General features: G+C 42.6%; 1 protein-coding gene across 4 annotated transcripts in view; it reads left to right on the top strand.

The window, feature by feature from the left end:
* The window catches only part of MOB3B (MOB kinase activator 3B), a 191,613-nt gene that overhangs the window by 146,861 nt on the left and 17,571 nt on the right, over nt 1-27,181 (top strand). For all 4 annotated transcript variants that reach the window (XM_025433266.3, XM_049116201.1, XM_025433267.3 and 1 more), the window contains one exon: nt 11,445-11,647. In XM_025433266.3, coding sequence (XP_025289051.1) covers nt 11,445-11,647 — 203 coding nt within the window. The remainder of the gene's footprint in view (nt 1-11,444; nt 11,648-27,181) is intronic.

Raw genomic sequence — 27,181 nt, 5'->3', positions numbered from 1 at the left:
CACAACTAAGGAATTAACATTAGAATTGTTAACTAAGCTCCACACAGTATTCAGATTTTTTGAGTCTTTCCCTAAAGCCCCTTTTCTGTTCCTGGATTCTATCCAGGATACTACATTACATTTAGCCATCATATCTCTTTATGATCCTCTGGGCTATGATGCTTTCTCAAACTTTTCTTGTATTTGACGACTTTGACAATTTTGAGCAGTATTTGTCAAATATTTTGTACAATGTCCCTCAGTTTGGGTGTGCCTGATGTTTTTCTCATTGTTTGGCAGGGGTTATGTGTTCTTGAGAGGAAGACAACAGAGGCGAAGTGACATTTTCATCATCCCATATCAAAGATACATGCCATGCCAAGACTTACCATTGTTGATACTAACCTTGATCACCTGGCCAATGTAGTGCTTGCCTGTTTTTTCCATTAAGTTGTTCTTTCTACCTCCCTTTCCATATTGTATTCACTCTTTGGCTGAAAGTCACCTAGCATACCCCACAGTTAACAGTGGGTAGGGGGTTCTACCTCCTTCAGGGGGAAGTCTCTATATAAATTATCTGGAATTCCACTGCATGGGACATTTGTCTATTTTCTATTTATTTATTCAATCATTTATTTATATCAGTCTGGACTTATGGATATTTATTTTATACTTTTGGTTATAATCCAGTACTCTTCCATTTATTTTGTGGCTCCAATTCCAGCTTTGGTGGTTCTAGAGTTCTTTTAGGTTGCCTCCAGTGTTCCTTGGGCATCCTCCCAAGCCTGTGGTTTTATTGAAGACATCTGTTCTTTCTGGCACTACAGGGTATACGAGGCCATCTTTTATATTCCCTGCCCTCGCCCTAGAATCAGCCATTTCTCCAACGAGGCCTGATTCCTGTTATTGAAGAATGGTATTAGAAACTAAGATCTGGGTGTTGTGTATATTTATTGCTACCAGAGCATTTACAATTTTTTAATGTAAATTTTTAAAAATTAACCTGTCATCTTACAGAAAGTCAACTTTTCCAAGCTGAATTAACTATGCAAAAATAAATTAACATGTTGAAAATTTTTAATGTTTTTAAATTAATTGTCAACATTTAACAATGAACAGATTTCACAGTGGAATCTAGACTACTACAAAGTCTGGCAGTTCTGGGCACATAATCCTGCTCAATAGCAGATCAACCCAGGCAGAGTGGCTCTTTTCTTTCCCTGCAGAAAGCACTCTCAGGTTGTCACTGGATGCACTGCTCCCTATTGTATCACACCTAGCCAACTTTACTTTTTTACTTCCTTCTGACCCTTAAAGGCATTTGATTTGGGATTCTGGTTCAGACTGTATTCAAGGAGGTAATTTACAGATGCACAGCTTAGTCTGTGAATTTAGCTGAACTTTGATCCCAGAGATCAAATATTAGAGCTATATTTCTGGTTTCATCCCTCTTACCAGTAATCCTCATTGGATCTTTTTTTAAAGATTTTATTTACTTATTTATTTGAGAAAGAAAGACAGCACTAGTGGGGGTGGGGGAGCAGAGGGAGAGGGATGGGGACAGGCAGACTCCCTGCTGAGTGTGAAGCCCAAAGCCCAGTGGGGGACTCCAAGATCGTGACCTGGGCTGAAGTCAGACTTAACCCACTGAGCCACCTCGGCACCCCTGCCCTCCTTGGAACTTACATGCAAGTGCAATGACTCAGCATTTCTTGCTCTGTCCCTGCCCTAACCCTCCCAGCTCAGGTGTAAAGAGTCATTTGTATCTACCTGCTGGTTCCCCCTCAGCTTCAGGCTCCATGGGTCTCTGCAATGCAGAGTCCGTCCTGACCTGCTTTGGCAAGTTTCCTTTTCTTAGACTCTGCCTGGAGAAGATTCCCCCAACAGTGATACCCTTGCCTCAGATTTATTTTCTCCTGATCACTGTGCCCTTTAGGCTCTTCAAAGCACCCTTCAAGTCATCATTTTATCTGACTCTAACACCCTTTCCAAAAAGGACCCATTACTTTATACTGTCTTCTCCGTCTCCCCTGTCTGCCTCCATCATGTATCTCAGGAGTATTTGTGAGTCAATCCTAGCATATTTCCAACTTTGCTAAGCTTGGGAAACTACCTGACACCTTTCTATTTAGATGAAAATAGATAATACAAATATACAGTACAGTTTGAGGAGGTGCTTCTTTCGCAGTATGAGTGAAAACCTGATAGAAAAATACATTTCTGTCTGCAATCCGCCAGGTGTGAAGAGATAAAAATATCAACTTTCACTACAGCCTTATAGCTTTGGACATGACAAGGTTAAATGTGGGCCTATAGCAATTCCCCAGGCAAATTTTCCACGGTTTTCAGGCTGTGACTCAGGGCCGCTGCTTGGGGATGGGAAAACAAGAGCAACCCAACCAGGCATAGTCTTCCCCTCCCCCACTTTATATGGTCATTTGTTTGTGTATTCACTCTACACATACTCACTGAGACCATCATGTAGTGTTATGTATTTGATGCCAGGGAAAACTGAAGTAAAGGTACATTCCCAGATATTACAAAATTTTCATTCTAGTGGGTGACCAAAAATGAACAATTAGAAGACAGTATAGTAAATATTATCATGAGATAAGTATAGGGTATCATGATATGCCTACCCTGCCCAGGGTGAGGTAGATAAAGAGGCTATCCTAGAAGAAGTGATACAGTAGTTGAGCCTTGAGTAATAATAAACTGGAGGTAGCCAGACCAAAAGGGGAAGTTGAAGAGGATTTCCAGCGGCCAACTCTTCATTACGTGGCAACTCCCAGAAGTGAGCACAAGAGGATCTTAGCTCCAGAGGACTGGAGTATTGTATGTAAATTAGGAGGCTCCAGAGGTGATGATGGAGAGATACACATGGTGGAAAACATAGAGGGTCTTGCCTGCTGTGTTAAGTAGCTCTGATTTTACCTTAAAGCAGTAGGAAGCTGCTTTAGAGTTTAATGGAGAAAGATGAATGAACATGCTGGTTAGATTTGTGTATTAGGAAGATCATTTGCATTTTAGGAAGATCATCTGCCTGCCAGGTGGAGACTGCAAAAATCCAAGAGTAGAGGGGATCCCTGGGTGGCTCAGCGGTTTAGCACCGCCTTCGGCCCAGGGCCTGATCCTGGAGTCCCGGGATCGAGTCCTGGGATTGAGTCCCACGTCGAGCTCCCTGCACGGAGCCTGCTTCTCTCTTTGCCTCTCTCTCTCTCTCTCTCTCTGTGTGTGTGTGTGTGTGTGTGTGTATGTCTGTGTCTCATGAATAAATAAATAAAATCTTTAAAAAAAAATCCAAGAGTAGAGTAGGGGAAGCTCTAGCACCACACAGAAGATGCACTAGGCAGAAGCCGGTGGTGGCTGGAGCTAGGGAAGTGGCAGTGGGGATGGAGGGAGAATATAGACTAGAAACTATTCTGACAAGATTTGGTATTAATTGCCCTTCACACAATGGGAGAAAGATTCTGCCGGTGAATAGAGAAGTTTTTACTTGGAAGACACTCACCACATTATCTATCATCCATGACAAGGAGGCTGAGTCATTCTGGGTCTCCTGATCAAAGTGCAGGTACTTCTGTCCAACTCCCCAATACTAATGAAGTTCATTAACATCTTGTTCTCAGCTCACTTGCATCTCATTTGACCCGTGTGATTTTCAGCAAACTCAGCATGTCTGAACTAGCTACAGTTTTGTTGTTGTTGTTGTTGTTGTTGTTGTTGTTGTTGTTTTTTATGGCTCTTGTTGCCAGTCTAGAGTGAACGGTTATCTTCCTCAGGTTTTCCTGGGTCTTTCTCAGTCCACCTCCACCTCCAGGCCATGATGGCAGAGGGTGAAGGCAGACATCCTGGAGACGGAGAGGCTAAGAACAGCTCCGGCAGCAGAGAAGTGACAGGGGGGAGCAGACAGAAGTGTGACAGGCAGGCACATTGTATTTACAGTCGCTCCTTTGGGTGGCTGAAACAGCACTTCCTCTGCCCCGCAAATGGCATGTCTGAAAGAATTAACAATCTGTTTAGAACGTATAATCACATGCTAGTCTATTTTCCTTCGGTCCAACCACTGTGATTGTAGGTCAGAGGGCAGCACAGGGGGCGCCGGGGAAGGGCAGAAGGAGTTGGAGAACAGAGTAGTAGCCAGTTTATTTCTAACCATTTGCAGCTGTCAGCTTGTTTGGGGGCTTTTTTTTTCTTTCTTTCTTTTTTTTTTTTTTTAGGCAGAGGAACAAAGTCTTGCTACATGGGATTGTTTTCCTTGGCATGACGAACAGACACTTTCTTGAGGAACGCACTGAGATAACACAAAACATCTGCTAAGAGGAATCAGTCCTGCAGCTGACTTTTCATCAGCGAAAGCATGAGGCTTCTTTAGATAAATATATATGTGTGTATATATACACATACATGCATTTTGCAGGAGGCAGGAGAATGTGGATGGGATGGGCAGCAGAGCAAGCTAAGAGGAGGGAGATGTGTATTTTTAAGAAACAGATCTGTGTTATTAGTTTTTTTTCATTGTTTGTTTTCCTCATGATCCAATTGCATTTTGTTTTGCAAGTGTTTTGGAAATGGTATGTTCTCAGCCACACTGCCAGAGGAGGTCTGTTTTCTTTTCCCACGTGTGTGGGATGTTGTTTTTATTCATGAACTATTGAGAATGAGTGAATTTGATGACTTGAACAGGGAGTTTCATATGCACACTCCTCAGTTATCAGGCTCCAAAGACAAAAAGGACAGCACAAATGCCCTCAGACAGGAATGACTGTTTTAAGGAGAAATGTGGGTATTTCTGGCTGTTATTCAGGTGCTGTCAGGGGTCCCCAAAGGATTGGCCAGATCATTAGGTTTCATCTTGTGGCATGTGGCAACTCGCAGGATGTTCCCCAAATCAATCCACTTTCTAGGAGAGGCTGCCCTCAGAAGAAAAGTAACTTCGTCTGCCCTTCCCCAGGAAAGGGATGAGGAGGAGCCAAGACTTCCTAACCACAGTAACATTGGCTGTTATTTACTGAGTGCCTCCTGGGTGCATGCTGGCACCGTGCTTCGTGTTTAATTCTCATGATCTCCCAGAGGCCTAGGTATTAGTATCCCCATTTCTTGGATAAGGAAATGAGCCTCTTAGAAGTTAGCAAATGTCTACAAGAACAAGCAGCATGGAAGTTCCACAACCAGATTGTGAACTCGACTGTCACCAGAGCCAGATGCTCAGCCACTGTCCTCAACCCTGGATAACACATGTGTTTAGGGAAGTAAGAGCCAAACCTCCCTTCTCCACCTTCATCTTTTTTTTTTTTTTTAATATTTATTTATTTGAGAGAGAGAGCACACAAGTGGGAGGAAGGAGGAGCAGAGGCAGAGGCAGAGGGAGAGGGAGAAGCAGGCTCCCTGCTGAGCAGGGAGCCCAATGCGAGGCAGGGCTCGATCCCAGGACCCTAGGAATATGACTTGAGCCGAAGGCAGATGCTCAACCAATTGAGCCACCCAGGCCCCGTCCATCTTCGTCTCTACACCTCCGTGGTCCAGGTCCAACCCAGTATGATCGTGGACCACAGTCTTATCCTCAAGCATTGGGCATTCTCTTCAAAAGAAAAGTGAGAAAACGATGAGAACAGGAATGCACTGCAGCTAACACAGAGACTCCCCCTGGGCCTTGTTGGAGTTTGAGACCTTTGTCTCCAGTCAGTGGCCCTGTCATTCAAAGCATTTCTGCATTCTCTGAGGAACTCTTTCCCTTTGCAGCTTCCATAACAGCATAAAAAAGAAAACAGCCATTTAGACAGTTTGTTTTCTTTCAGGGGTGTCTGAAAAGGAAGGGTTGAATGGGGCATCTGCTTCATGCAAGAGAGGAGAGAGGAAGGAAGGAGGAAGGAAGGAGGAAGGAAGAAAATGGATTGAAGCTCAGAAATTACTGGAATTTTTTATTAAATTTTGTTTGGGAGAAAGGAGATTTACTAAGGCAGAGATAAAAGGCAAATCCACATGGGCCCCAGAGAAATTATTATATTCCGTGCTCGATTTAGCTCTCGTACTGAATGTGGCTTGGAGATCAGAAAGTTGTGGTTAGGCACATTCATAAACTCTGCAGGGCTCTGTCAGGTGCTGGTTCCCTGCCGAGCACCACCACGTCTTCCTGAACCGCAGACGCAGAGCTGGGGACTGCCTGTCGGGCCTTCCGGGAGTCCCTGCAGAGACCAAGCTCCATCACATGATCCAAGACCATCCAGATCCAAAGTCGTGTGTGTGTCTGCCTGTCTGTCCACCACCTCTTTAGAGAATACTCTTCTGAAGACATCTTCTCATTTTGGGATAACTTCTTAAAGTCTGAAAATTCCCAGCTTGACTCTGAGAGTCATGGGATGTGGCTCGGGGTGGTAGAGGTAGGGGATGCCCTGATATTACAAATCACTTAAAGACCTTCTGATCAAAGGTTGTTTTCTATGTTAATCAGTACATATCTGTCTGGGATTATGGTCACATGGTTTGTCTTAGTTATAATAAGACTAGTCAAAGTTTAACTCCAAACCCTTCAGATGTGCAGTCTACTTCAGTTAGGACTACTGGTTAATATCGTCTACCATTAACTTTCTAATTGAGTACAGTAACTGAAAATTAACTATCAGCACCTGGAAAAATACATTGAAAGGCAAAGAAGGGAGGTTTTAATGATAAGAAAAGAGGAGTTTCAGGTTTTTTCTTCCCACCCCTTAGGTAAGATCAAAATGTTCTTATCAGAGAACTCTCCTTCCTTTTCACCAAAAGCAGTGTGCAGTCTCCCATGCCAGGACCATATCAGGACCCTGGCAAAAGGCTATCATTTCTGCTCTGGGCTTTTTCCTCCCCCAGAGAGGAGATGATAGACTCACATCTTGACTGAATAAGATCACGGCTCTTTTATGATTCAGTTTTGATGGATGAGTATTCCCTACTTAGCCCTGTGCCAGGTACTTTTAAAGGCAGATTCAAAATGTAAAACAATCTCTTTGTTCAGGGAACTTACAATAATACAAGACATAAGTATGAGAAGCTTGTAGAAAATAATGTAAGGCAGAACATAGCACAGTGCTCGATTGAGTACTTGCCACTCTGAGCTCTTTGTAAGTTCAGAATTGATATGTCAACACCCAAACTGCTCTCCTGAAAATAAATTTGCAGGAGGAATTTAATCCCAAAGTATGTTCCAAAGAACTCTGGGTCTATGGGATACTAAAAGCAATGGTTCACGAGAGAGTGCTTACTGTCTGCAAGGCATTAGGCAGAGCCTTTTTTAAAAAAATATTTTATTTATTTATTCATGAGAGACACACACACACACACAGAGACAGAGACAGAGACAGAGACAGAGGGAGAAGCAGGCTCCATACAGGGAGCCCGACGTGGGACTCGATCCATCCCGGGTCTCCAGGATCATGCCCTGGGCCGAAGGCGGCGCTAAACTGCTGAGCCACCCAGGCTGCTCAGGCATAGCCTTTTATATGTATGTGTATTTAATCCTCATAATAACCTCTCAGGTACAGATAACGTTAACCTCCCTGTTTCTTTCTGTGTGGAGACACTGAGGCTTATCTGACTGCATTGTGAGTAGGAGGTAGAGTGAGATAGAAATGAAAGCTGGGAAGTATGATTACAGGCTCTGTGTTTTAAACCAATAGATATTATGGGGGAGAGGTGGGTTCAGAGTAAAACAGGACTTTTTGCTATAGGAATCCTCAGGTTCTTTCCTATGCAGAGATAAACCTCTATGAAAGCAACATTTTTGCAAATACATTTGATCTCCTGACCCTCTTTTTTTAGCCAAGGTTATCCTAAATTAGTGAATTTTAAAACATGCCTTGGGAAATACGGAAATGGAGGGTCAGAGGTATCTTACTCACCAAGAGAAGCAGAGAGATGAGAGGTTGGATGTAGTCCTGAGCTGGGTCAGTGATGCCACGTGCCCACATAGACTGGCCTTTGCCCAGACCCCGCCAGTGTACGGCTCCCTTAGGTGCAGACCATTACTGTAACAAGCCTCGTGTCCATTTGTGATGAATCATTAGCCTGTCATTCTTCCTACTGCTGGACTGTAGCCAGTTAAAGCAAACAAACACACATTTTTAGGCTTCTTCTCTATAAGACAGGTCCTGGGCTAAGTGCAGGTTGTAAAATGGGGATCTGTTCCCTGCCACCATGGAGCCCGTAGTAATGCGATGCAGAAGAAAAACCCTGAGTTTTAGAGCCAAACCATTACCTCCTTCTGGCTGTGGGGTCAGGGGTAAACACTTTAACAGAGCTAAGCCTTGGTCACTTTAGAAAACAAAACAGGCACCTGGTGGCTCAATCCGTTTAGCAGTCAAGCGGCAGACTTTTGATTTGGGCTCTCGGGTCATGATCTCAGGGTCCTAGGATTGAACCTTGGGTCAGTCTCCATCTCCAGCAGAGAGTCTGTTTGAGGATTTCTCTCCCTCTGCCCCTCCCCCTGCTCGTGCACACGTATTCTAAAATAAATAAATAAATAAATAAATAAATAAATAAATAAATAAATAAATAAATAAATCTTAAAAACAATAGGACTGCAATAATAATACCACTGCTCAGGGTGTTGCTGGGACACACTGCATATCAGGCATCACCTATAGCTCCCTTTCCTTTGGCTATTTAATGGAGATTGGATACTCCTTAGCAGCACCCATAGATTGATCAGTTTTCATGAGCTGACACCTCAAGGGAGGGAGTGGATCAGCAGGGCTGAGTCTTGCCCCATCTTGCTGCTGTGAAGCCAGTTACACAGGGTAAGGTAGTTCCAGAGTCCACCAAAGGGGTGGACATCCAGTTCTCTACATCCAAAGGAGTGATCTCTTTACTTCCCGCCTTCTGAAGGTTTATTTAAAACACACATACAGACACACATGCCACAAAGAGAACACATTTCTCCTTGAAGGCCGTGGAGTGTATTAGCTGACCTCTTATCAACCTTGAACCTGTGACTGCCAAGGATGTAGACTTTTTTCAAACTTCTCTCACTTCCCACCACTTCTTTTTTTAAATCATATTTCTGTACCACCAAAAGTAACCTTTGGTGGCCTCGTTACACTTAGCAATTGAGCTCAGCCTCTATCCTTGGCAGAGAAAAAGTGTTATGTTCCAAACATAACCAGATCTTTTGGTGTTTAGAACCAGGCTTGGGACACCTGGGTGGCTCAGTGGTTAAGTGTCTGCCTTCCAGCTCAGGGTGTGATCCTAAAGTCCTGGGATCGAGTCCCACATCGGGCTCCCTGCATGGAGCCTGCTTCTCCCTCCGCCTATCTCTCTACCTCACTCTCTGTGTCTTTCATGAATAAATAAATAAAATCTTAAAAACAAACAAACAAACAAAAGAACCACGCTCTGCCACTTTGTTAGCTAAATAGCCTGGGACAAGTGAATCTGTGCTTCAGAGCTTCAGCGTTAGTCACCTGTGACATATGAGTAGTAAAGCCTACTTTGCAGATAGGTTGTAAAGGAAACAGATGTTGACCCTTGGTGTCGTTACTGTGTGGGTTACAGGGCTCCCCGTCTAATGGGCACACACTTAGAGGGGTTCCATCACCTCTAGGACTTGAGCTTCTCTGAAAGCTCCAGATCCTTCCCCAGCCTGGTGGCTTTTTGCTCCCTCCTCAGAATAGAAAACCACCATAATCTCTGCGAGGGGCTACCCACCACCTCCTTCCCAGCTTTACCTCATCTCCATCCCTAAATCCCGGCATCTGTTGCCCAGACAGCTGCCACGCTGTGCCCTTGTCTCTCCCTGGGTTCATTTGATAGGCCCCACTTTGTTTTTGAGGAAAAGCTAGTATCGGTGCCGGGCCCCAGGGAAGCAGATCTTGCCTCTGCCAGCTGCCAGTCATCTTCTGTCTCTCTCATCGTGCCCTGGGGGTCCCAGGTGATCCCATTACAGAGTATCTCACCAGACAGCTGCCACTGGGACCCCGTGGAGGGAATGGACAGGGACCAGGAGCATACCCTAAGCACACGCGGCAATTCTGCTGAAAGGCTGGTAGCTATGTCTGCCTTTTCTTGATAAAGGTAATATTAATATATTCCTTATAACAACAGCTAAATGCTCCAGGCCTTACAGTGCAGAGCGGAGTTGGGGGGGGGGGTGTCACTCCCATTTAGTGTTCTAGGCACTGTCGAAGGATTTTACTCATGGTAACAGCCTCCTAACTCATGCAAGGAAGGCCTGATTATGCCCCTTCTTTCATAGATGAGAAACCAGAGTTGCATGGGCACCACTTCTAATACTCACAACCCCTGGAATTTTTATCAGCATCTAACCCTCACAATTGTTGGAATTTTCATTTACATATGGGAGAACTGAAGCTCAGAGAGGTTCGATCTCTCGCCCATGGTCAGACAGCTGGAAAAGTTGCAGAGCAGGAATTCAAAGTCTGTTTAACTTACAACATGTCACCACTTAAGGACAATGTAAATAACAAGAGTTTCAACAGTGTTTGAGAGGGAGAAAGGAAGTAGGCTCATGGATGAACTGTGTTGCTTTGACCAGCTGGCAGTAGTGGTCATCAGACAGGAAATCTGGGTGCCTTCTCTGGCCACATAATCCACTCTTACCTTCGTCAAGGAGATGAAGTGGTCATAAGTGTAATGCAAACTATCTTTGGAGTTGATTGCATTTGCTCACCTCAGAAACAGTGAATCTCAGGAAAATTCAGATCAAAATTTGCACATTGGTAGCCTATAGGCCACGTTAAGCTAGAAAGATGTCTTGTTTTAACTACTGATATTTTTTAAAATTTCAATTGCTAATGTTTTAAAAATGTAGCCAGTTTACATAGAACTCCCAATTTCTGAATTATCTTGAAAAATCGGAAGTTCTAACAGCCCTGAGCCTCTGTTCCCATATGGCGACCATTGGCTTGAGTTTTGCCACAGCTACTCCCTTTGAGGAGAAGGTGCTTCCCAATTTGCTACTGTCCCCACTCCCCCCCTATTACTCTGTGTCAGGGAGTACCCATCTCCTCGTAGCATTGCCTTCCTCTTACCAGTTCTCTTATATTAGATGTAAGAGGAAAATGAACTTCCTTGTGCTCTAGAAGTAGAGGGTGGGGGAAGCAAGAATAAAGAACATACATTTCTGTGTAAAATAAATATTTAACATTTATATATAAATAAAACTGAATATATATATTCAGATATATGTATATATGTAACCAAAAGAAACAAACCTGGCCCTCTTCATTTTTTTTTTTTTGTCTCTTCCTGGTCATTGTTGGTATTTAAATGTAGCAGCATTATTAGCCACTTTTTACACAGTGTCTAATGTAGCTGCCCACATAGAGCCAGACATATCTATAGGCTGGCCTGGAAGCTCAGATCCAGGATGGTTCTCCAGCCTTACACATGTGTTCCTGGGCTTCCAAAGCTTTCCCATCATGGCTTTGTTCTTTTTCTTTCTTTCTTTCTTTTTCTTTTTTTTACTTCTCTAGGTGTTCCCTTCCCAAAGAACTTCCTTCAGATCTGCAAGAAGATTCTGTGCCGCCTTTTCCGAGTCTTTGTCCACGTCTACATCCACCACTTCGACCGGGTCATTGTGATGGGTGCAGAGGCCCATGTCAACACCTGCTACAAGCACTTCTATTACTTCGTCACAGAGATGAACCTCATAGACCGCAAGGAGCTAGAGCCTTTGGTAAGTGTCACTATGCATTGATGACACCCAAGCTACTACCTCCAGGAACTCAGCCATTTGTCACAGCACACTGCCAGACCCATTCAAAATACTCATCCATGGCAAGCCATTAGCCAGAAGACTGCAGCATTAGATAGGAGTTAGAGGTCAGTGTAAGGGTCAGATGATGCCAAGATGTCCACAGCCACCAAATAAGAGCCTTACATTTCTCTTTGAGTGGTGGCAGAATGAGGTAGGATTGTAATGGTTTGGGCCAGAGGGAGTTGCCTTAATTCCAGCTCCAAAACCAGCCACCTATTTACATAATCCCTTAAATGAGCATCTTTGATCTCTTATGTCATCTGTTACCCCTCTATTCAAAGATATTCAGAAATATCCCTTCAGTTGGTAAACATATATTTAGTACCTCCTGTGTGTCCACTGCTAGGCATGCAAAGTGAAGCACAACTTCCTTGAAGTAGCTTTGAATCCAGAGATGGAGATAGATAGTAAGCTCCAGGTAAGAATACAGTATCTCTAGGACTTTTTTTTTTTTTAAGATTTTTAAAAATATTTTATTTATTTATTAGAACACAGAGAGAGAGAAAGAGAGAGAGAGAGAGGCAGAGACACAGGCAGAGAGAGAAGCAGGCTCCATGCAGGGAGCCTGACGTGGGATTCGATCCCAGGTCTCCAGGATCACGCCCTGGGCTGAAGGCGGCACTAAATCGCTGAGCCACCTGGGCTGCCCTAGGACTTTGCTTTTCATACTGAATCTCTTGTGATGCAGTTTTAATAGGATGTATTAAAATCCAAAACATTTGATTTTTTTAAGATTTTATTTATGTATTATGTATTTATGTTTTTATTTATTTATTCATGAGAGGGGGGGGGCGGTGGCAGAGAGACAGGCAGAGGGAGAAGAAGGCTCCATGCAGGGAGCCCGATGCAGAACTAGATCCCGGGACTCCAGGATTACGCCCTGAGCCAATGGCAGGCCCTAAACCACTGAGCCACCCAGGGATCCCCCAAAACATTTGATTTTAAAAAAAATTTACAATGATTGTTTAGGTGAATGGGGGGGTCCTTGTATTTTCTTCATAAGGTATTTTTACAGATGGACTCAATCTGTACTTTACAAGCCAAAGAACCTTAAAACTTCCAACATCTTTTGTAACATGTAATATCTTCATGTGGATGCCCTCATCACAGCTATTTCTAGTCAGCTCTACTAAGTACTTTCTTAACCAATATAGTACAGTGCTTTATACTAAAATCATGGGTTTTTTTCCTTGAAACATTAGAAGTGTCAGTTTTGCAAAGTACAATTTACAAAGCAACTAACTTTCATCCAAGTCCATTTGAATAATGAGCAAAGCAAAGACCAGGCTAGTCCTTACTCCTTTTTCTTTATGTATATGTTTTTAAAATATAGGTTTTATTGTTATTTATGTATGGTGAGGCCAACAGATCAGGAAACCATTGCCATTGAAAAGATAAATTATTATACTCGTAGATCCAAAGAGAAGGGGACACACCATATCATGAGGAGGGAGAGGGGGAGCACATGGGGAACTACCAGGGCTGGTCAGAGGCAGAGGTAGCAGGGAAAATGTGGGCCAAAGCCTTAATGTGGCCCCTCAGGGAAGGAACAGGTGAGTCAAACTAAGGAAGATTAGAATTGAATTGACTAATTTGAATCATTTCAGGAGGCTCTGGGGATTTGGGGGCTGTCTTAATTGTGTGGAACCTGGCCCTTAATTGCCTGACTAGGGGAAGGCAATAGTAGCCCTAAGGGTGAGAGACATAGAAGAGATGGTTGGGGTTATGGGCTTTGGATTTATTAGTTTGTATTATTTGGGGAGTAAATAGCTGGAGAGTGAGTTGTTTACTACATCAGGAATTGTCTAGTCCTGGAAGGAGCTGCCCTCCAAGGTTATAGCAAGGCTATGATGTTAAAGAATCAAAATACGAAAAAAGAAAAAGACATTTTAATATGGTACAGTACTTGTATCTGGCAAAAAAAAAAAAAAAAAGCTTATAGATCACCTTTAGAATTTCTCAACTTGAAATCTGTTATTGTGCTATGAAAGTACATGGTAAAAAAATATTTTTGTTTGCATCACCAGGAGTTCTGGAACAAAGCAAGACTTTCTGGGCACAAATAAGATATAACACTGGTTAAGGAAGTACTTTTTTTCCTTCATTTTCTTTTACAGTAGCTTTCTAGAAAATTCTTAGGGGCAAGAGCTAAGTTGTCTCTGAATTCAGTTGGACAAGTAGTGTGGAAACTGAAATGCTTCCTGATGAGTTCTCCTACTTTGTCCTGTTTAAAGGCAGGCATGGGTAAACAGTCACTACAAGAAGTAAAAGTTGTGCAAACATCTCAAGGGAGTTAAGAGCCTGGAAAGAGTTGATAAAGCTAATTTTAGAAAATGTCAAGGACAAAGGAAAGAGTGACTAGGGGCCATAGAAATGAAAAGGGTGGAGGAATTGTGAGGGGAAATACCTTCCCCAAAGGTCCACCAGAAGGAAAAGGTTCTCCTAAGCACTCACTGTTTTAGTTTCACTGAGCTAGAGGAGCAGAAACACCAGATAGATAGAGCCAAAAGTCAATTTCTTCTATACATCTAGAAGCATAAAGGCCATTGTAAGACAAAGCTGAGTATGAGCTAGTAGAGAAGGCCTTTCTTTGCCATCAAAAAACTCTGTTATTTTCTATAACTGAAGAAGAGCCCCATGGATTCTAACACCTGGCAGTGCCTGGAGCTGCCTGGAAGTCGAGTCACAGACAGGCCTGGATGGCCCAATATTCCAGATGAAAGCCTCTTTGGAGGCTTGAGGAAAAACTGATTGGATTAACCAAGAGTTGTTAACAGTGGAAGTGAGCAAAAGGGTATCAGTTTTTTCCCCTAGAACCTTTTATTTCTTTAGATCTTGCTTGAAACAGTATCCTTCCTACCTTTATGTTTTCTTAATTATAATTGCAGGGTCATTAATTTTAATGCTTTTACATATTAACAAGTGTTTTCTGTGCTTAATTGTCTGAAATTATGTGTTCATTTTACAACCCAAAACCTATGAAATAACAAAAAGATATTGAGAATGTTTCTGAGGACAATAATTATATAATGTCAGGCTCTGGATAGTTAGCATAGTCCAGTGTCCACTAAGAAGACTGTATTTGTGGATTGTTATTACTGAAATGAGCACATTCAGTAGTTGATAGTGCTAGAATACCTAACTTCTAAGTTGACTATAGCAATGGACATATTAAAATCAGCCAAAATATGCCAAATCAATACATTTTTATTTTATTTGCATCTATCAAATATCCTATATATGCAACATAAGTTGTTCAGATGTTCTAAGGCATAAGAAAGATGCTTTCAAAAATTTACAGATGCAGTCTAAAAAATGGAAAATAATGACATACTAATCTTGAGCTCTTGAAGGATGATAAAGAAGTCAGGCATTTGGCTTCACATTCTAGCATACATTCTTTAGAATCTAAAGCAGCAAAGGGCCAGAAGGCCAGCCAGTTTCCTTTAGAATGTCAGCATTCCCAGAGTTCCCACACCTCCAGTGGGACATTCCTCATATCATGCCTTGGGATTCTACAGTGTAGAACTCAGAGACCCCTCCTCATGTTTCTCTCTGCCATGCTTCCGCCATGCACAGCCACCCTCTTCTGTTCCCAGAGCCTACCTTGTAACTTTTGTCTGATGTTGACTAAGCGTCCAGCACACTGGTTGAGAATCTAGCACACCACAGGGTAGGAGATTCAGTCTCAGTGCTTAAAATAAGACTCAGACTCTCTGGTTCAAACTCTTCATTCACTAACTTGCAGTCTTGAGCAAGATAGTTTGTTTTTGAAAGCCTTATTTTCCTTATTCATAGAATGGGGATAATCACTGAATTGTAAAAATTAAATGGATTACTCACATGGTAAGTGCTTAAGAAATGTTGGCTGTTAAGTGAGATAATGAATATAAAGGAGCTGGCACATAAGCAGAGGTACCCCAGTTCTCCCTTCTCAGCTCCCATGGCCTTTTGCCATCCTAACAATCCCCTGGGTAGCCTTGTAACATAGTTTATTGTACTTGTATTGGTGTCTCCTGTGGGATGGTCAACTCTTTGAGGGTTGGGACTATACAGGATATATGCTCTCATGTCCATGTTGCCAAGTATATACTAAATGCTTAATGTGTTTTGTTTTGAATTAGGAAGAGTAGTTTGGGGATGATGTGCCTCCATTCAAAGGAATTACACACCAATTATTTCTCCTTGGAGCCACCTTCATCTCAGAACATGCCAGCAGACTTACACTTATTTATTGTAGGAAATAAAGCTTCATCCTATTGGATTAGCAGTAAGATTAAAAGCAAAGTTAGTCACAAAGCAATGAAGGGATGCATCATCAGTCTTAGCCCTGACAGAGAAAAATAGGACCCCAACGTCCAGTCAGTTCTCTATTTTAGATTCTAACTAGATCACCTGGGTGGGGGGTTGTTGAACATTCTCATACTACTGTGTCCAGGTGACTAACCCTCCCCGATTTGGCACTAAAAGTTTCATGTCCTGGGAAAATTCTCAGTCCCCAGCAAACTGGGACAGTTTGTCACCATCTCAGGCCTCAGAGTGGGAATACAATTTGGAATTCAGAAGCTGGGAAGAGGTCACTCTGGCCAGCGCAATGAGGAAGGCCAGTGTGTCCATCCCCCAAAGGGCTTGCCACATGGCTCCCACTGGGACCTGCTGGTCAGCAGCAGCCTGGGAACCCATTTCATCTGGTCTCCAACAGGGAGGGGGAGACTGGAGAGGAGACACAGACGTGACAGATTATCCATTTCTCATGTAAATGAAACAGCTGAAGATGACTTGAACTCAAACAAATTCACAGTTGGAGGAAACGAGCCCAAATGATGCTAGTAATTAGAAAATAGGCCAGGCCCTGATTGAATAAGCAGGCTGCTGTGGGCCCCTGGCAGCTTGAGTCAGCTGACAAAATTGAGCTAATCAGAATTATCATTAGCAAGCACAAATAACCAGCAGTGTTTGTTGGCCTTTCACTACACACAAAAGCAGACTCAGAGAGGGCTGTTAGCAGTGCAGTTGCTGGTGAATAAAGAGCTGATGATGGGGGAGGAGAGAGGTTGAGGAGATGGGGAGGAAAGGCAGGAGGGTTGTATGCTCACCCACATGCACCTGCTGACCCCTGGGTGACCTTGGTCCAGAGCCTTCTCCTTCTCTCTCCAGGATTTCATTTCCTTATTTCTAATAATGAGGTGATTGTTATGCACCTACCTTGCAGAGGTGCTGCTGGGAAGCCAAATGTTATCAGGGGCTGCTCTTTTACCTTATAAGCGGGCCACTTGGGCTGTAGAAGCTCTTTGATCAAATCAGTGTTTCTTAATAGCGGTCATTACACCAGTTGCATCAGAATCTTCAGGAGGTGACATTTTAAAATGTGAGTCCCTGGGCCTCAACACAGACATGCCAAATCAGAATTGAGGTTACTGCCTACTACCAAGCACCCTGAATCTTCATCTCAAACTTACTGTGCATATGAATCACCTGGACGTGTTGCCAAACTGTAGATTCCAATCCAGTACACTTGGAGTGGGACTTGAGCGTGCACATTTTGCTCCCAGGTGATGTCAATGTAGCTGTTCCCAGACCACACTCTGAGGAGCAAGACACTACATGACAATTACTCTCAGATGTGAGAATTACTATTTTTAGCACTTCATCTCTTCTCTAGGATTAGAGGTTAGCTCAGTAGTATGGGAAAGTAAAGCAAAGAAGAAAAATCTTAAGGATCAGTATTGGCCAAGAGTATTCCTGAAAATGTGAGTCCTGGAATGAGTAACGGGAATAAAAGGCACAGCAGAGGGAATATAGTCAATGATATTGTAATAGCGCTGTATGGTGGCAGATAGCAAGGGAGCATATTGTAATGTATAAACTCGGCAATCACTATATTGTACACCTGAAACTAATGTGACATTGTGTGTCAACTCTATTCAAAAGAAAAGGCTGGTCATGAGTCATGCTGGGTGAAAACAAACATCTTTCCCTTGGTCAAGTGTGAGTTTCCAAAATGCTACATCATCTCCCGCCCTGAAGACCCACAGTGTATAATTGCAGATTAAAGGCTTTGAGAAGTCAATGCAGTGAAGAAATCGGTTCAGTTTTGTACGGCCCACTCAATGTAACAACGTTTGACTCCTGAAATCTTTTTTTCTTTTGTTATCACTATTAACATTTTATAAAGATCATGATCCATGAAGTAAACTTTGGACAACACTTCACCTATGTGATATGTCTCTAAATTTTGAGTTTTCCCCTCCCTGCCTCCACCTGGGCCCCCACCCCACCCACCAGTGTTGCATGGGGGACAGAAGACGGAAGATGGAAAGAGGGAGATGAGAGGGAGATGAAGCTCCTCACAGGGGAGGGCTTCACAGAAAGAAAAGAAACCTGGCCCTGTTCATTCTCACTCCTCGGTTCTCCTACATCATTGTAGGACGCCCATCACTGAATTCTTAGCATGCACAAGGCACACAAGCATTTTCAAGAAATAAAAGTAGCTCCGTATCTTGAGTTCCAGCTATTCATTCCATTAAGCTCTTTGCATATATTACTTTTCCTCACACTTGTTACCTTTACCTCAAACAGGTGTGGTTGGCAGTTTCTCCATATCTAAACTACATCCCTCTCTGCCATTACTGCCATTCTGTCACACCAAAGCTCCTCCTCCTCCCCCAGTTGGCTAATGATTGAGTTTCATGCACCTAATGATTTTAAGCTTTAGTTCAAAACCACCTCTTTAACAATAGATACCTTAGGACCAGGGTACTTTGGAGACCAAAGATTTGGAAAGCCTTGTTCCATAAAGTCCTCAGCACAACCCATCTAAGCACAGAATTGCTGACCTTCTATTCCCCTAAGAGGTGGCCAGGTCTTTCCTGCACTCCCCTCGAAGATGCTGGGGTGAGTCCAAGGTTGGCCTGTAATGGCAAGATCAGATCAGGGCTGTGCAAAGAAGCAGAGCATCTCACATGAGCCAGAGCTGCTCCCCAAAAGGGTCACTGTGGGCTTCTGAAAAGGACATTTTCTTTTAAACATCATCTGTGCAAAGTCCTCTGGGATGCTTCTTGTCAGGCAGTTTCCTTGACTTGCAGCCCAGTGGCTTAGACATGGGCACAGGGATTAAAGAAGAAAGGTCTTCAGCCTAGGAGTCTGGCAGTTGGGCCTCTACTACAGTGATGCTCCTGCTATTATGTTACTGCAGTAGTTGTCCAGCCCTGAGCAAGGCATGTAATACTTCTGGGCCTCAGTTTTCTCATATGTAAAAGAGCCCATAACAGGAGTCCCCGCAGCTTGAGTACGGAGATTATGATCTTTGGCATGTCCCCAAGTTCATCATCTCTGGTCCAAGGTGGCCTCTTCTTGTTTGGTGAGACTTTCATGGGTTAAAGCCCACTATGGCATCAAAGGGGATACGCTGGCACAGAGAGTAGCTGGAGTTTGCATTCCCGGAGCTTTGTCAGTTTAGACAATGTGTATGTGTGTGTGTCTAACGTGGCATCAGCTGGTAGTGGTTGTTCAGGGCAACACAGCTGAGTGGGAATGCCAGCCAGAGACCATTTTAAGAGCCTTGGCAGACATACTGTAAAGTGTCAATTTGAAAAATAGCAAAGAAATGTGGGGTTATTTTCAATGAACTGCATTGTGCTGAGTTACTGGGAATGTGGCAAAATCAGCCACATGTCTTTGTCAGTTCAGTTTATTTATTCTCTCCTGATGTCCAGAGACCTTTTGCTTCTGGTTTGTAGGATGATGACTGGTTTTAATTTTTTTTGGTTTTGGTTGGGTCAAGGATCAGATATGGTCTGTGTGTCCAGGACCAGTGGCTCTGAGTGCCCTCCCTGCTATCTCTGGCCATGTCATCTGCTCCCCTCTTCACAGAGTTGCTGTGACAGAAATGCTCAAAGGAGCAAGCTGGTGATGGTACAGACCACGTTGTGACTGTAGTTGGAGATAGATTACACAATTACCACGGACTAAACAATTCAACTTTCCCTGGATATGGAGTGGTCCCTCCTGGAGTAGGATGTTGAGGTAGTATTATCTTTACAATGTGTATGCATTTTTCATTTTGAAGCCTCTGTTTTAAGGGGGCAGATCTCAGTGATTTTAGAGCATATGAAATCTGTGGATTCTGTATACGTAACATATCTAGCCCTGCAGGGACAGGCACCTCACTGCAAAGGGTTTCATGACCTTGATGAAAGATTTTGCTTGGAGTTTTTCCCATCTGGATTCCTCTACTCATTTGGATCTGAAAAGATTTTTGAAGTTTTTTTTTTTTTACTTCCAAGTTTTAAAAGAGAACAAAAGGGATTCATTGAAAAGAGATTATTCTTGACCATGGAATGGTCTATGTACATTTCATTAAATTTAAGCATATGTGTATATATAATAACCATAAATAATCTTTAGCTGAAATTATCATGTAGATCTAGAGTTAATTTCAATCCCTTCTTATTAAGTATTAGCAAAGCCCAAAGCCCAGAAGTAACTAAAGAAATAAGTAAGAAACTAGTACCACCCTGGTCTTAATCAGATTCTTGTATTATCTTTTTTTTTTTTTTTTTTTTTTTCCTTAGGACCATTCTCTTCTTAACCCTAGGACCATCCTGTTTTATCTGGATGTATTTACCCTATATCTCTGGATTGATTCCTTTGTATGGAGGTTAATATTCTAATCACAGTGAATTCCCAATTGTGGTTTAACTTTTAAAGTACAAAGTCTTAAAACACTATTAGTATATTTCCAGGGGGTCCTTGCTGGCTCAGCAGAGCATGTGACTCTTGATCTCAAGGTCATGAGTTTGAGCCCCACACTGGGCATAGAGATTATGAACACACACACACACACACATATATTTCAAAACTCTTATTATTTCTGTTCCAGTTTGCCATTACATACTTCTGTGTAATGATTATCTTCCAGTTCTGCAGGTATGCCTGCCTCGGCAGCCTAAGAATGCCTAGGCTTACAAGTCCCACACTGCCTTATCTCTTACCTTGGCTGAATGGGAATGGTTTTAGACTGCTTCTGATGTTTAGCGGAAGGGAATTATTTCTAGACCATTCAGTAAACATTTATTGCTTGCTGAGCATGTGCTGAAAATCAGGGCCCTGCTTTCAAGGAATTCATTGGAAGTTTCCCTCACTCTGTCATTACTACAGCATCTCCCAAAGTATTTTTCCCAGAATCTGCTAATTCTAAGGGATGTCAAAAGGTATTAGATGGAAGGGGAGTTCCCTGGTCAAGTAATCATGGGAAACAATGAGTCAATAAAGCTATTCTGGTGTCTTTAACACCCTAATGTGCGTCCTACCCCTCCAGGTAAAGCATGCGACAGGACAGACGTGCAGATTTATTTGATCAGGGAATCCTTTCTCTACAGAGTATTTTGCATATCTAAAGCTTTGAAATACCCTTTGGGAAATATTAACTATGCAGTGTTATATAATCTACCTTCTCTATTATGAGCTCAGTTCTCTTCTGGCTGCTGAGTGCCTGACTGCTGAGTGTTTTTACTTTGTTAAAAAGTATTTTTTAAAAACCTATATTCCAGACACTGCACTGAGTGCCAGAGTGACAGTTACATAAGATCCATTTCCATTCTTTAAGAAACTCATGATTTTAAAGAATCATACCCTTTGATCCATTACTTAGAGCTGCACCATCCAATACAGTTGCTACTAACTATTCATGGTTACTTAAAGTTAATTAAAATTAAAATTACTTTCTTGATCTTAATAGTCACATTTCAAGTGCTCAAAGGCCGCCTGTGTCTACTTGTTGGCCACTGCTCTCCTAGTTTACAGATGAAAAACAGATAAAACTCAAAATCATACATTCAGTGTTTCTCCCTAGGTCTAGTGTCAGAATCTCCATGTCAGAGAACAGCTCAGTACCTCAGGAGTGCTATTGGTCTCTGGAGCACCAAATCATAATTATACTTTATTATGTCTGCTGTATTGGAAATTGCTGCAGAGTGTCAGTCACAGTAGGATATAATTCATCTCTGTGAGCATTTATATGAAAATGGGAATAGTCAGTATGGCTTGATGCCCATAGATAAGACTGCCAAATTTGGGCTGCTTTGTGTAGTCTAGACTAGTTCAAATTTTCCTGCCAGATAAGACTAGATTCTTTGGCTCCAAAAGATGTCAAATGAATATTGGGATTTGAATTCGAGAAGGTTTTATTTATTGAAATATAACAGTATATCTTCTCTGACCACCCACCTGTTCCACCACATAAAAGCATGAAGATAAGAGCATGGGCAGTCTCTATCCTAGGGACTTGTGTGGTCTTAGGAGCACTTCTTCCTGTGAAATAATTTTATGCATAGGTACAGAGATATCAGCCACCCACAAAGCCAGCTAGGCCATAGTATAGTACTAGAACATAGTATATGAATCAATATTAGTTCCACACTTCTGGTGGAACTAGAAGATTCTAGCAGATTCCTATTACGTTGTGAATCTAAGTGTACCTGGACCAATAAATAAAAATGAATGCATACAGGTAGGTTTGGATGAAGAAAGAGAATGCAGATTACTCCAAAGAGAACTTCATAGAGTTTCTTGAATGGGCTGTGTCCTCTCACATCCAGGCCAGAGATCCACGTGAGCCCTCAGCCTCCATGTCCTCCTGAGTCCTGCTCAGCCTGCAAGCTGTGGCTTAATTGTCCCTTCCTCAGAGAGACCTCCCTCACTCTATACCATGTTGGGTCTGTGCTAACTGTTCCCTGAGCCCAAAGAGGGAAACCAAGATGGAAGCCACCATACTGTTAAGGACTAGTATCGGAAGTGATAAACCACCCCTTCCACCATTTTCTATTCTTGGAAGTGAGTCAGTCAGTCCAGCCCACACTTAAGAGGGGGAATTCATCTCTATTTCTTGAAGAGAGAAATATCAAAGGATTTTCTAATATATTTTTAAGCTACTACAGAGACCAAATTTTTAACAGGCGGTATTGCCTTTGGCCTGTGCTTTTCCCTTTTTTCATTTCCCACATTCTGTAGCTCAGGTCTGCTGCCTCCAAAGTGCTCATTTTCCAGTAATCACTTGCCTCAGTGAAAACTCCCATGACCGTTACCTCAGAGTGGTAGCCATCTCCTCCCATTCCTAGCCAAGCTCCTTGAAGAAGACAGTGAAGCCAGTTGTCTCAGGAATCTGCCCTCCATCACTCCAGAAATTTGCCTTCATTCTTTAAAGAGTGCACTGCAGTCTTGTGCTCTTACCTTTGAAACAGAAGAAACAAGTAATATAATTCATGTTACAGAGAAATTTTAAAAACATTGTGCTTGGGCAGCCCAGGTGGCTCAGTGGTTTAGCACCGCCTTCAGCCCAGGGCGTGATCCTGGAGACCCGGGATAGAGTCCCACGTCGGGCTCCCTGCATGGAGCCTGCTTCTCCCTCTGCCTGTGTCTCTGCCTCTCTCTCCATGTCTCTCATGAATAAATAAATAAAATCTTGAAAAAAAAAATTGTGCTGAGCAAAAGAAAACAGAAAAAGTACATACTGTTTGATCCCATTTATATCAAATTCTAGCACTCTAAACTAATCAACAGTATCCAGAAGTAGATTGGTGGTTGCCAGGGGGCCAGGGGAGGCGGTAGAGGTTGACTGCAATGGGACAGGAGGGAAATTCCGGAGGAGACAGAAATGTTCCATATCTCAACATGGTAGTTACCTGGCAGCAAATCCCTATGAAAGTTCATTAAATTGTCCATTTAGGTAGAAGCATTTTATAAGACTGAGTATGCTTCAGTAAACTTTATTTTTAATGTATGCTTAGTAAATGCATGCAATATATTTTTAAAACAACTTCAGTGTTCACAAGAATAATGATTTGCCAAGTCTTCCCTGAAAACTTTTGTCTCCCAGCTGCCTGGGTGGTTAGTTAACAAGACAAACTGAAAGGGAAAGTAGCAATTTATCCCTGAGTACCAATTAGAATATCTGTGTTTTCATTGGTTATAATAGCAGGAATATTTCATATCACAGAGACAGGTGGCTCTCCCTTCCCTCTGGCAATCAGTTATGAATAATTGTAAACCATTCTGCTGCTTATCACCTGGGGAGAGTTCAGAAAGCATCTCAGCCCTCCTTCCCCATCCCAGGCCTATTGAATCTGAATCTCCAAGGGTAGGACCCAAGCAAAGTACGCCTCTCTGGACAGCTCTTATGTGCCACCATTGGTGAACCCAGTGAGATTGAGTATGGTGCTTTCCAGACTTTTCCCACATAAGAACATCTGGGGAGCTTGTGGAAAATAAATGCGTAGGTTCCACTGCTAGAATTTTTGTTTCAGTAGTTCTGGGATGGGACTCATGAATCTGCATTTTTAATAAGCTCCCAGATAATTCTGATGTAAGTGGTCCAGGCATCACACTTGGAAACTAATAGCATCTATTCCCAAATGTCTGGGCAGAATTGAAGGTCCAGTAAGATGCCTCGGCTGAAGAGTGGCCCCCTCATCTTGATTTTTTTTTAGATGGCATCTAACCCCACTACTTTTATTTGCTTAGGTACAAAAGCAAAATACAAAAGCTTAAGTACAAAAGTGGCTGTTTTCCTCCACCCCATCCCTTGCCCTAGAATCTGGTACCATAACCCTAACCTGTACCCTAACCCTAACCCATACCCTGACCCTAAACCATAATGGTGTTATTTTGCTGGCAGCAATCATCACCACACCCTAGAAGCCCATCCCCTCCAGACCTCACCACTTCACCACTTCAGCATGGCACCTCACACGTGTTAGAGCCCTCATCACACAAACCTTAGTGCTGCCAGGGCCCTGTGTTCTAGGCACATGGCTAGGCTCTGGGGATACTGTGACAGGTCAGTCTTGGTCCCTGACTTGAACCCTCCTATCCATGTAGAGATATGAATGGTCTTAGTTTTCCCCCTGGTAAAATGAGGGTGCATAGCCCAAATCAGTGGTCCTTAGCAACAGGTTCTGTGAACATGCAGGGTAAAGCCAGATCCAGAGTCTGGGTGCTCACCTCCTCTTCAACCATATCTGCCATGTTTTTTCATTAATTAGTGGTTTTTACATAAGGTTGCATCAGAAGAAGTGGTTTCTGCTACCAAAGTAAAGTATAAATCTGCTGAATTAGGGAAGATTTTGATTTCCTTCCAGTTCTGGCACGTTGTAGATTCAGAATGACATGGATTGTCCACTGCCTTTTTTTAAACTTTATTTATTTATAATAGGAAATTATTTTGAAACAGACTTATAGTAGAGATTTATGTCTATGTCTTATTAAACTACCTCAACATAGAGGAACTTTAAATGGCCTATGATAATTATATACTTTTAAAATTTGATATGTTTATCTTCTGAGAATATAATAAATAATCTGAGGATAGGGAAATTTTTTAATAAAGCTGTGGACAAGGTGCTATAGGAAATAGGTTTATGTATTACCTCATTTAATCTGTATGCAACTTTATGAGATAAATACTGTTTTTATCTCCATTTTAGAGAAGAAGAAAATCAGACAAAGTGGTGAAGTAATTTGTCCAATGTCACACAACTCTATGGGGTCAGGAGTTAAACACATGCAGTCTGACCCTACAACCCAGACACGACCTCTGCTGAGGCAGATTTTTGCTCAGAGACACACTGATTCAAATGATTTCTGATCATTGATTGGAACTAGGATATTTCCTAAGGTTCTAATCCTTGGATAGAAGAGCATCTGGCTGTGAAGCCATAGTCAAGTCACATCAGCTCTGAGCACATGGAATGTACGTTGTTTAGTGACTCAAATAGCATGGCAGTATATAAAGAGCTGGTGCTGAGTGCTGGGGCAACTAAAAAGGCATGATGCATGCCTCAAGAAACTTAATGTCTGTGGATCAGATGACCCAAACCCAAAGCCTACAGAAGCCGGGTAGGTAGCAAATGTGTGTTAGCAAGTAGGTAATAAGAAATAGGAAGATCTGGGAGCCACCACCATGTGACTCCAGCTAATGGTTTCACTAGGGAAGTTGGGACCCAGAATTTCCAAATCAAAAGAAATTGGAACTCCCAACATTTTAGGTGAACCCTTAAGAATTTTAAATGTTGGCGACTAATTAGAGCTGTTCTTGTACTTTGTTATATTTATTTCACTTCATCTCATTTTTTAAACGTATAGGCCTAACAAATTCTTTCTAGGTGTGCAGTTTGCCTAAGAGCCATCATTTTGCACTCCTGCCTTATATAAAGCCCACCATAGGCAGGACAGGGTCTGGCCCATTACAATCCTGGCAGCACATCCACAGTGCACTGAAGTGTAATTTTTTGAGTTTTCCCCTATCTTGAAAGCCCAGAACTTCTAAGCATATGAAGTGGAGTGGGGGGGGGGGGGGTAGGGGGTTGAGGGGGTAGGGAATGTGTGTGTGTGTGTGTGTGTGTGTGTGTGTGTGTGTGTGCTTGCAAGCATTGGGGAATGTACACAGTTCGAATTAAGCAGACAAGACAGTGGTCATTTGATTGAGTTGGTGTCAGCCTCACATCCTGCTGCTCCCATGCCCCATCACCATTGCTGGTCTGCATTGACTGTGGTGCCGCTGGCCCCAAGGAACACAGAGCACATCTGTTCCTTTGTCATTGGCTTCACTCAACATGACCAGTGTCATCGCCAGTTGGCATTCAGATTGTTGACCCTGTCGCTGCCAGGCCCGGGCCATGAAGCAGCTGTTGTTATTGTACACGTTCACTCTAAACAGTAGAGCCTTCAGAAACCTGCCGGACACCACCTCTGCTCTGGGGAACCGGCCGAAAGTACCGAGTGAGCTCACCGAGGACACTCCAGGGATTTTATCTTATTAATCTTTGAAAAATATTGGCAAATGGGCAGGAGTCAAATAAATATATTTGACCACATCCAGCATAAGTTGGTTTTAGTTTTATGGCCTAATGATTGAAGAGGTAGACTCTTCAGTTCATATGAACGGAACAGGTACTCCTGTTCATATCTAAATTCCATTTTTAACATAAAGTTTCTATGTGGTTTTTGCTTTATTTGGAACTCACCCTTTCTTTGACAGTGACAGCAGCCTTTGTGCATATACTACAGAGGAATCATAGATACTCATGGCTGTGGTTTTCTCCTTTGGTGTCAGTGGTACAAGATGTTAGAGTTATAAGAGGTTCTCAGAAAGACTCTTTGTTTTCTGTTGCTGGTGCAAGGGTGTTTGGCATCTTGTATTAATAGATTATTCTAAATGGAAGAATTATTCTAAACATTTTTTTGTTTCTGATGTTGCCAGTAATCAGAGAGGATTTAATTTGTTGGACATGAGTATGTTCTTGAAAGCACGTGCACATGCATAAGTGTATGCATGTACGTATGTGCACAATCACACACACACAAACTACACCCTGATGCTCATTTTTTCCAATAAAGCTTCAAATCTTTCAAAACCTCTTCTCTGTGGATTTTTTTTTCCATTTTGTTAATGGAATT

This window comes from Canis lupus, chromosome 11 (assembly GCF_003254725.2).
Source record: "Canis lupus dingo isolate Sandy chromosome 11, ASM325472v2, whole genome shotgun sequence".
In the NCBI taxonomy this organism is placed as follows: domain Eukaryota; kingdom Metazoa; phylum Chordata; class Mammalia; order Carnivora; family Canidae; genus Canis; species Canis lupus.
This window is presented reverse-complemented; position numbering and strand designations above follow the sequence as displayed.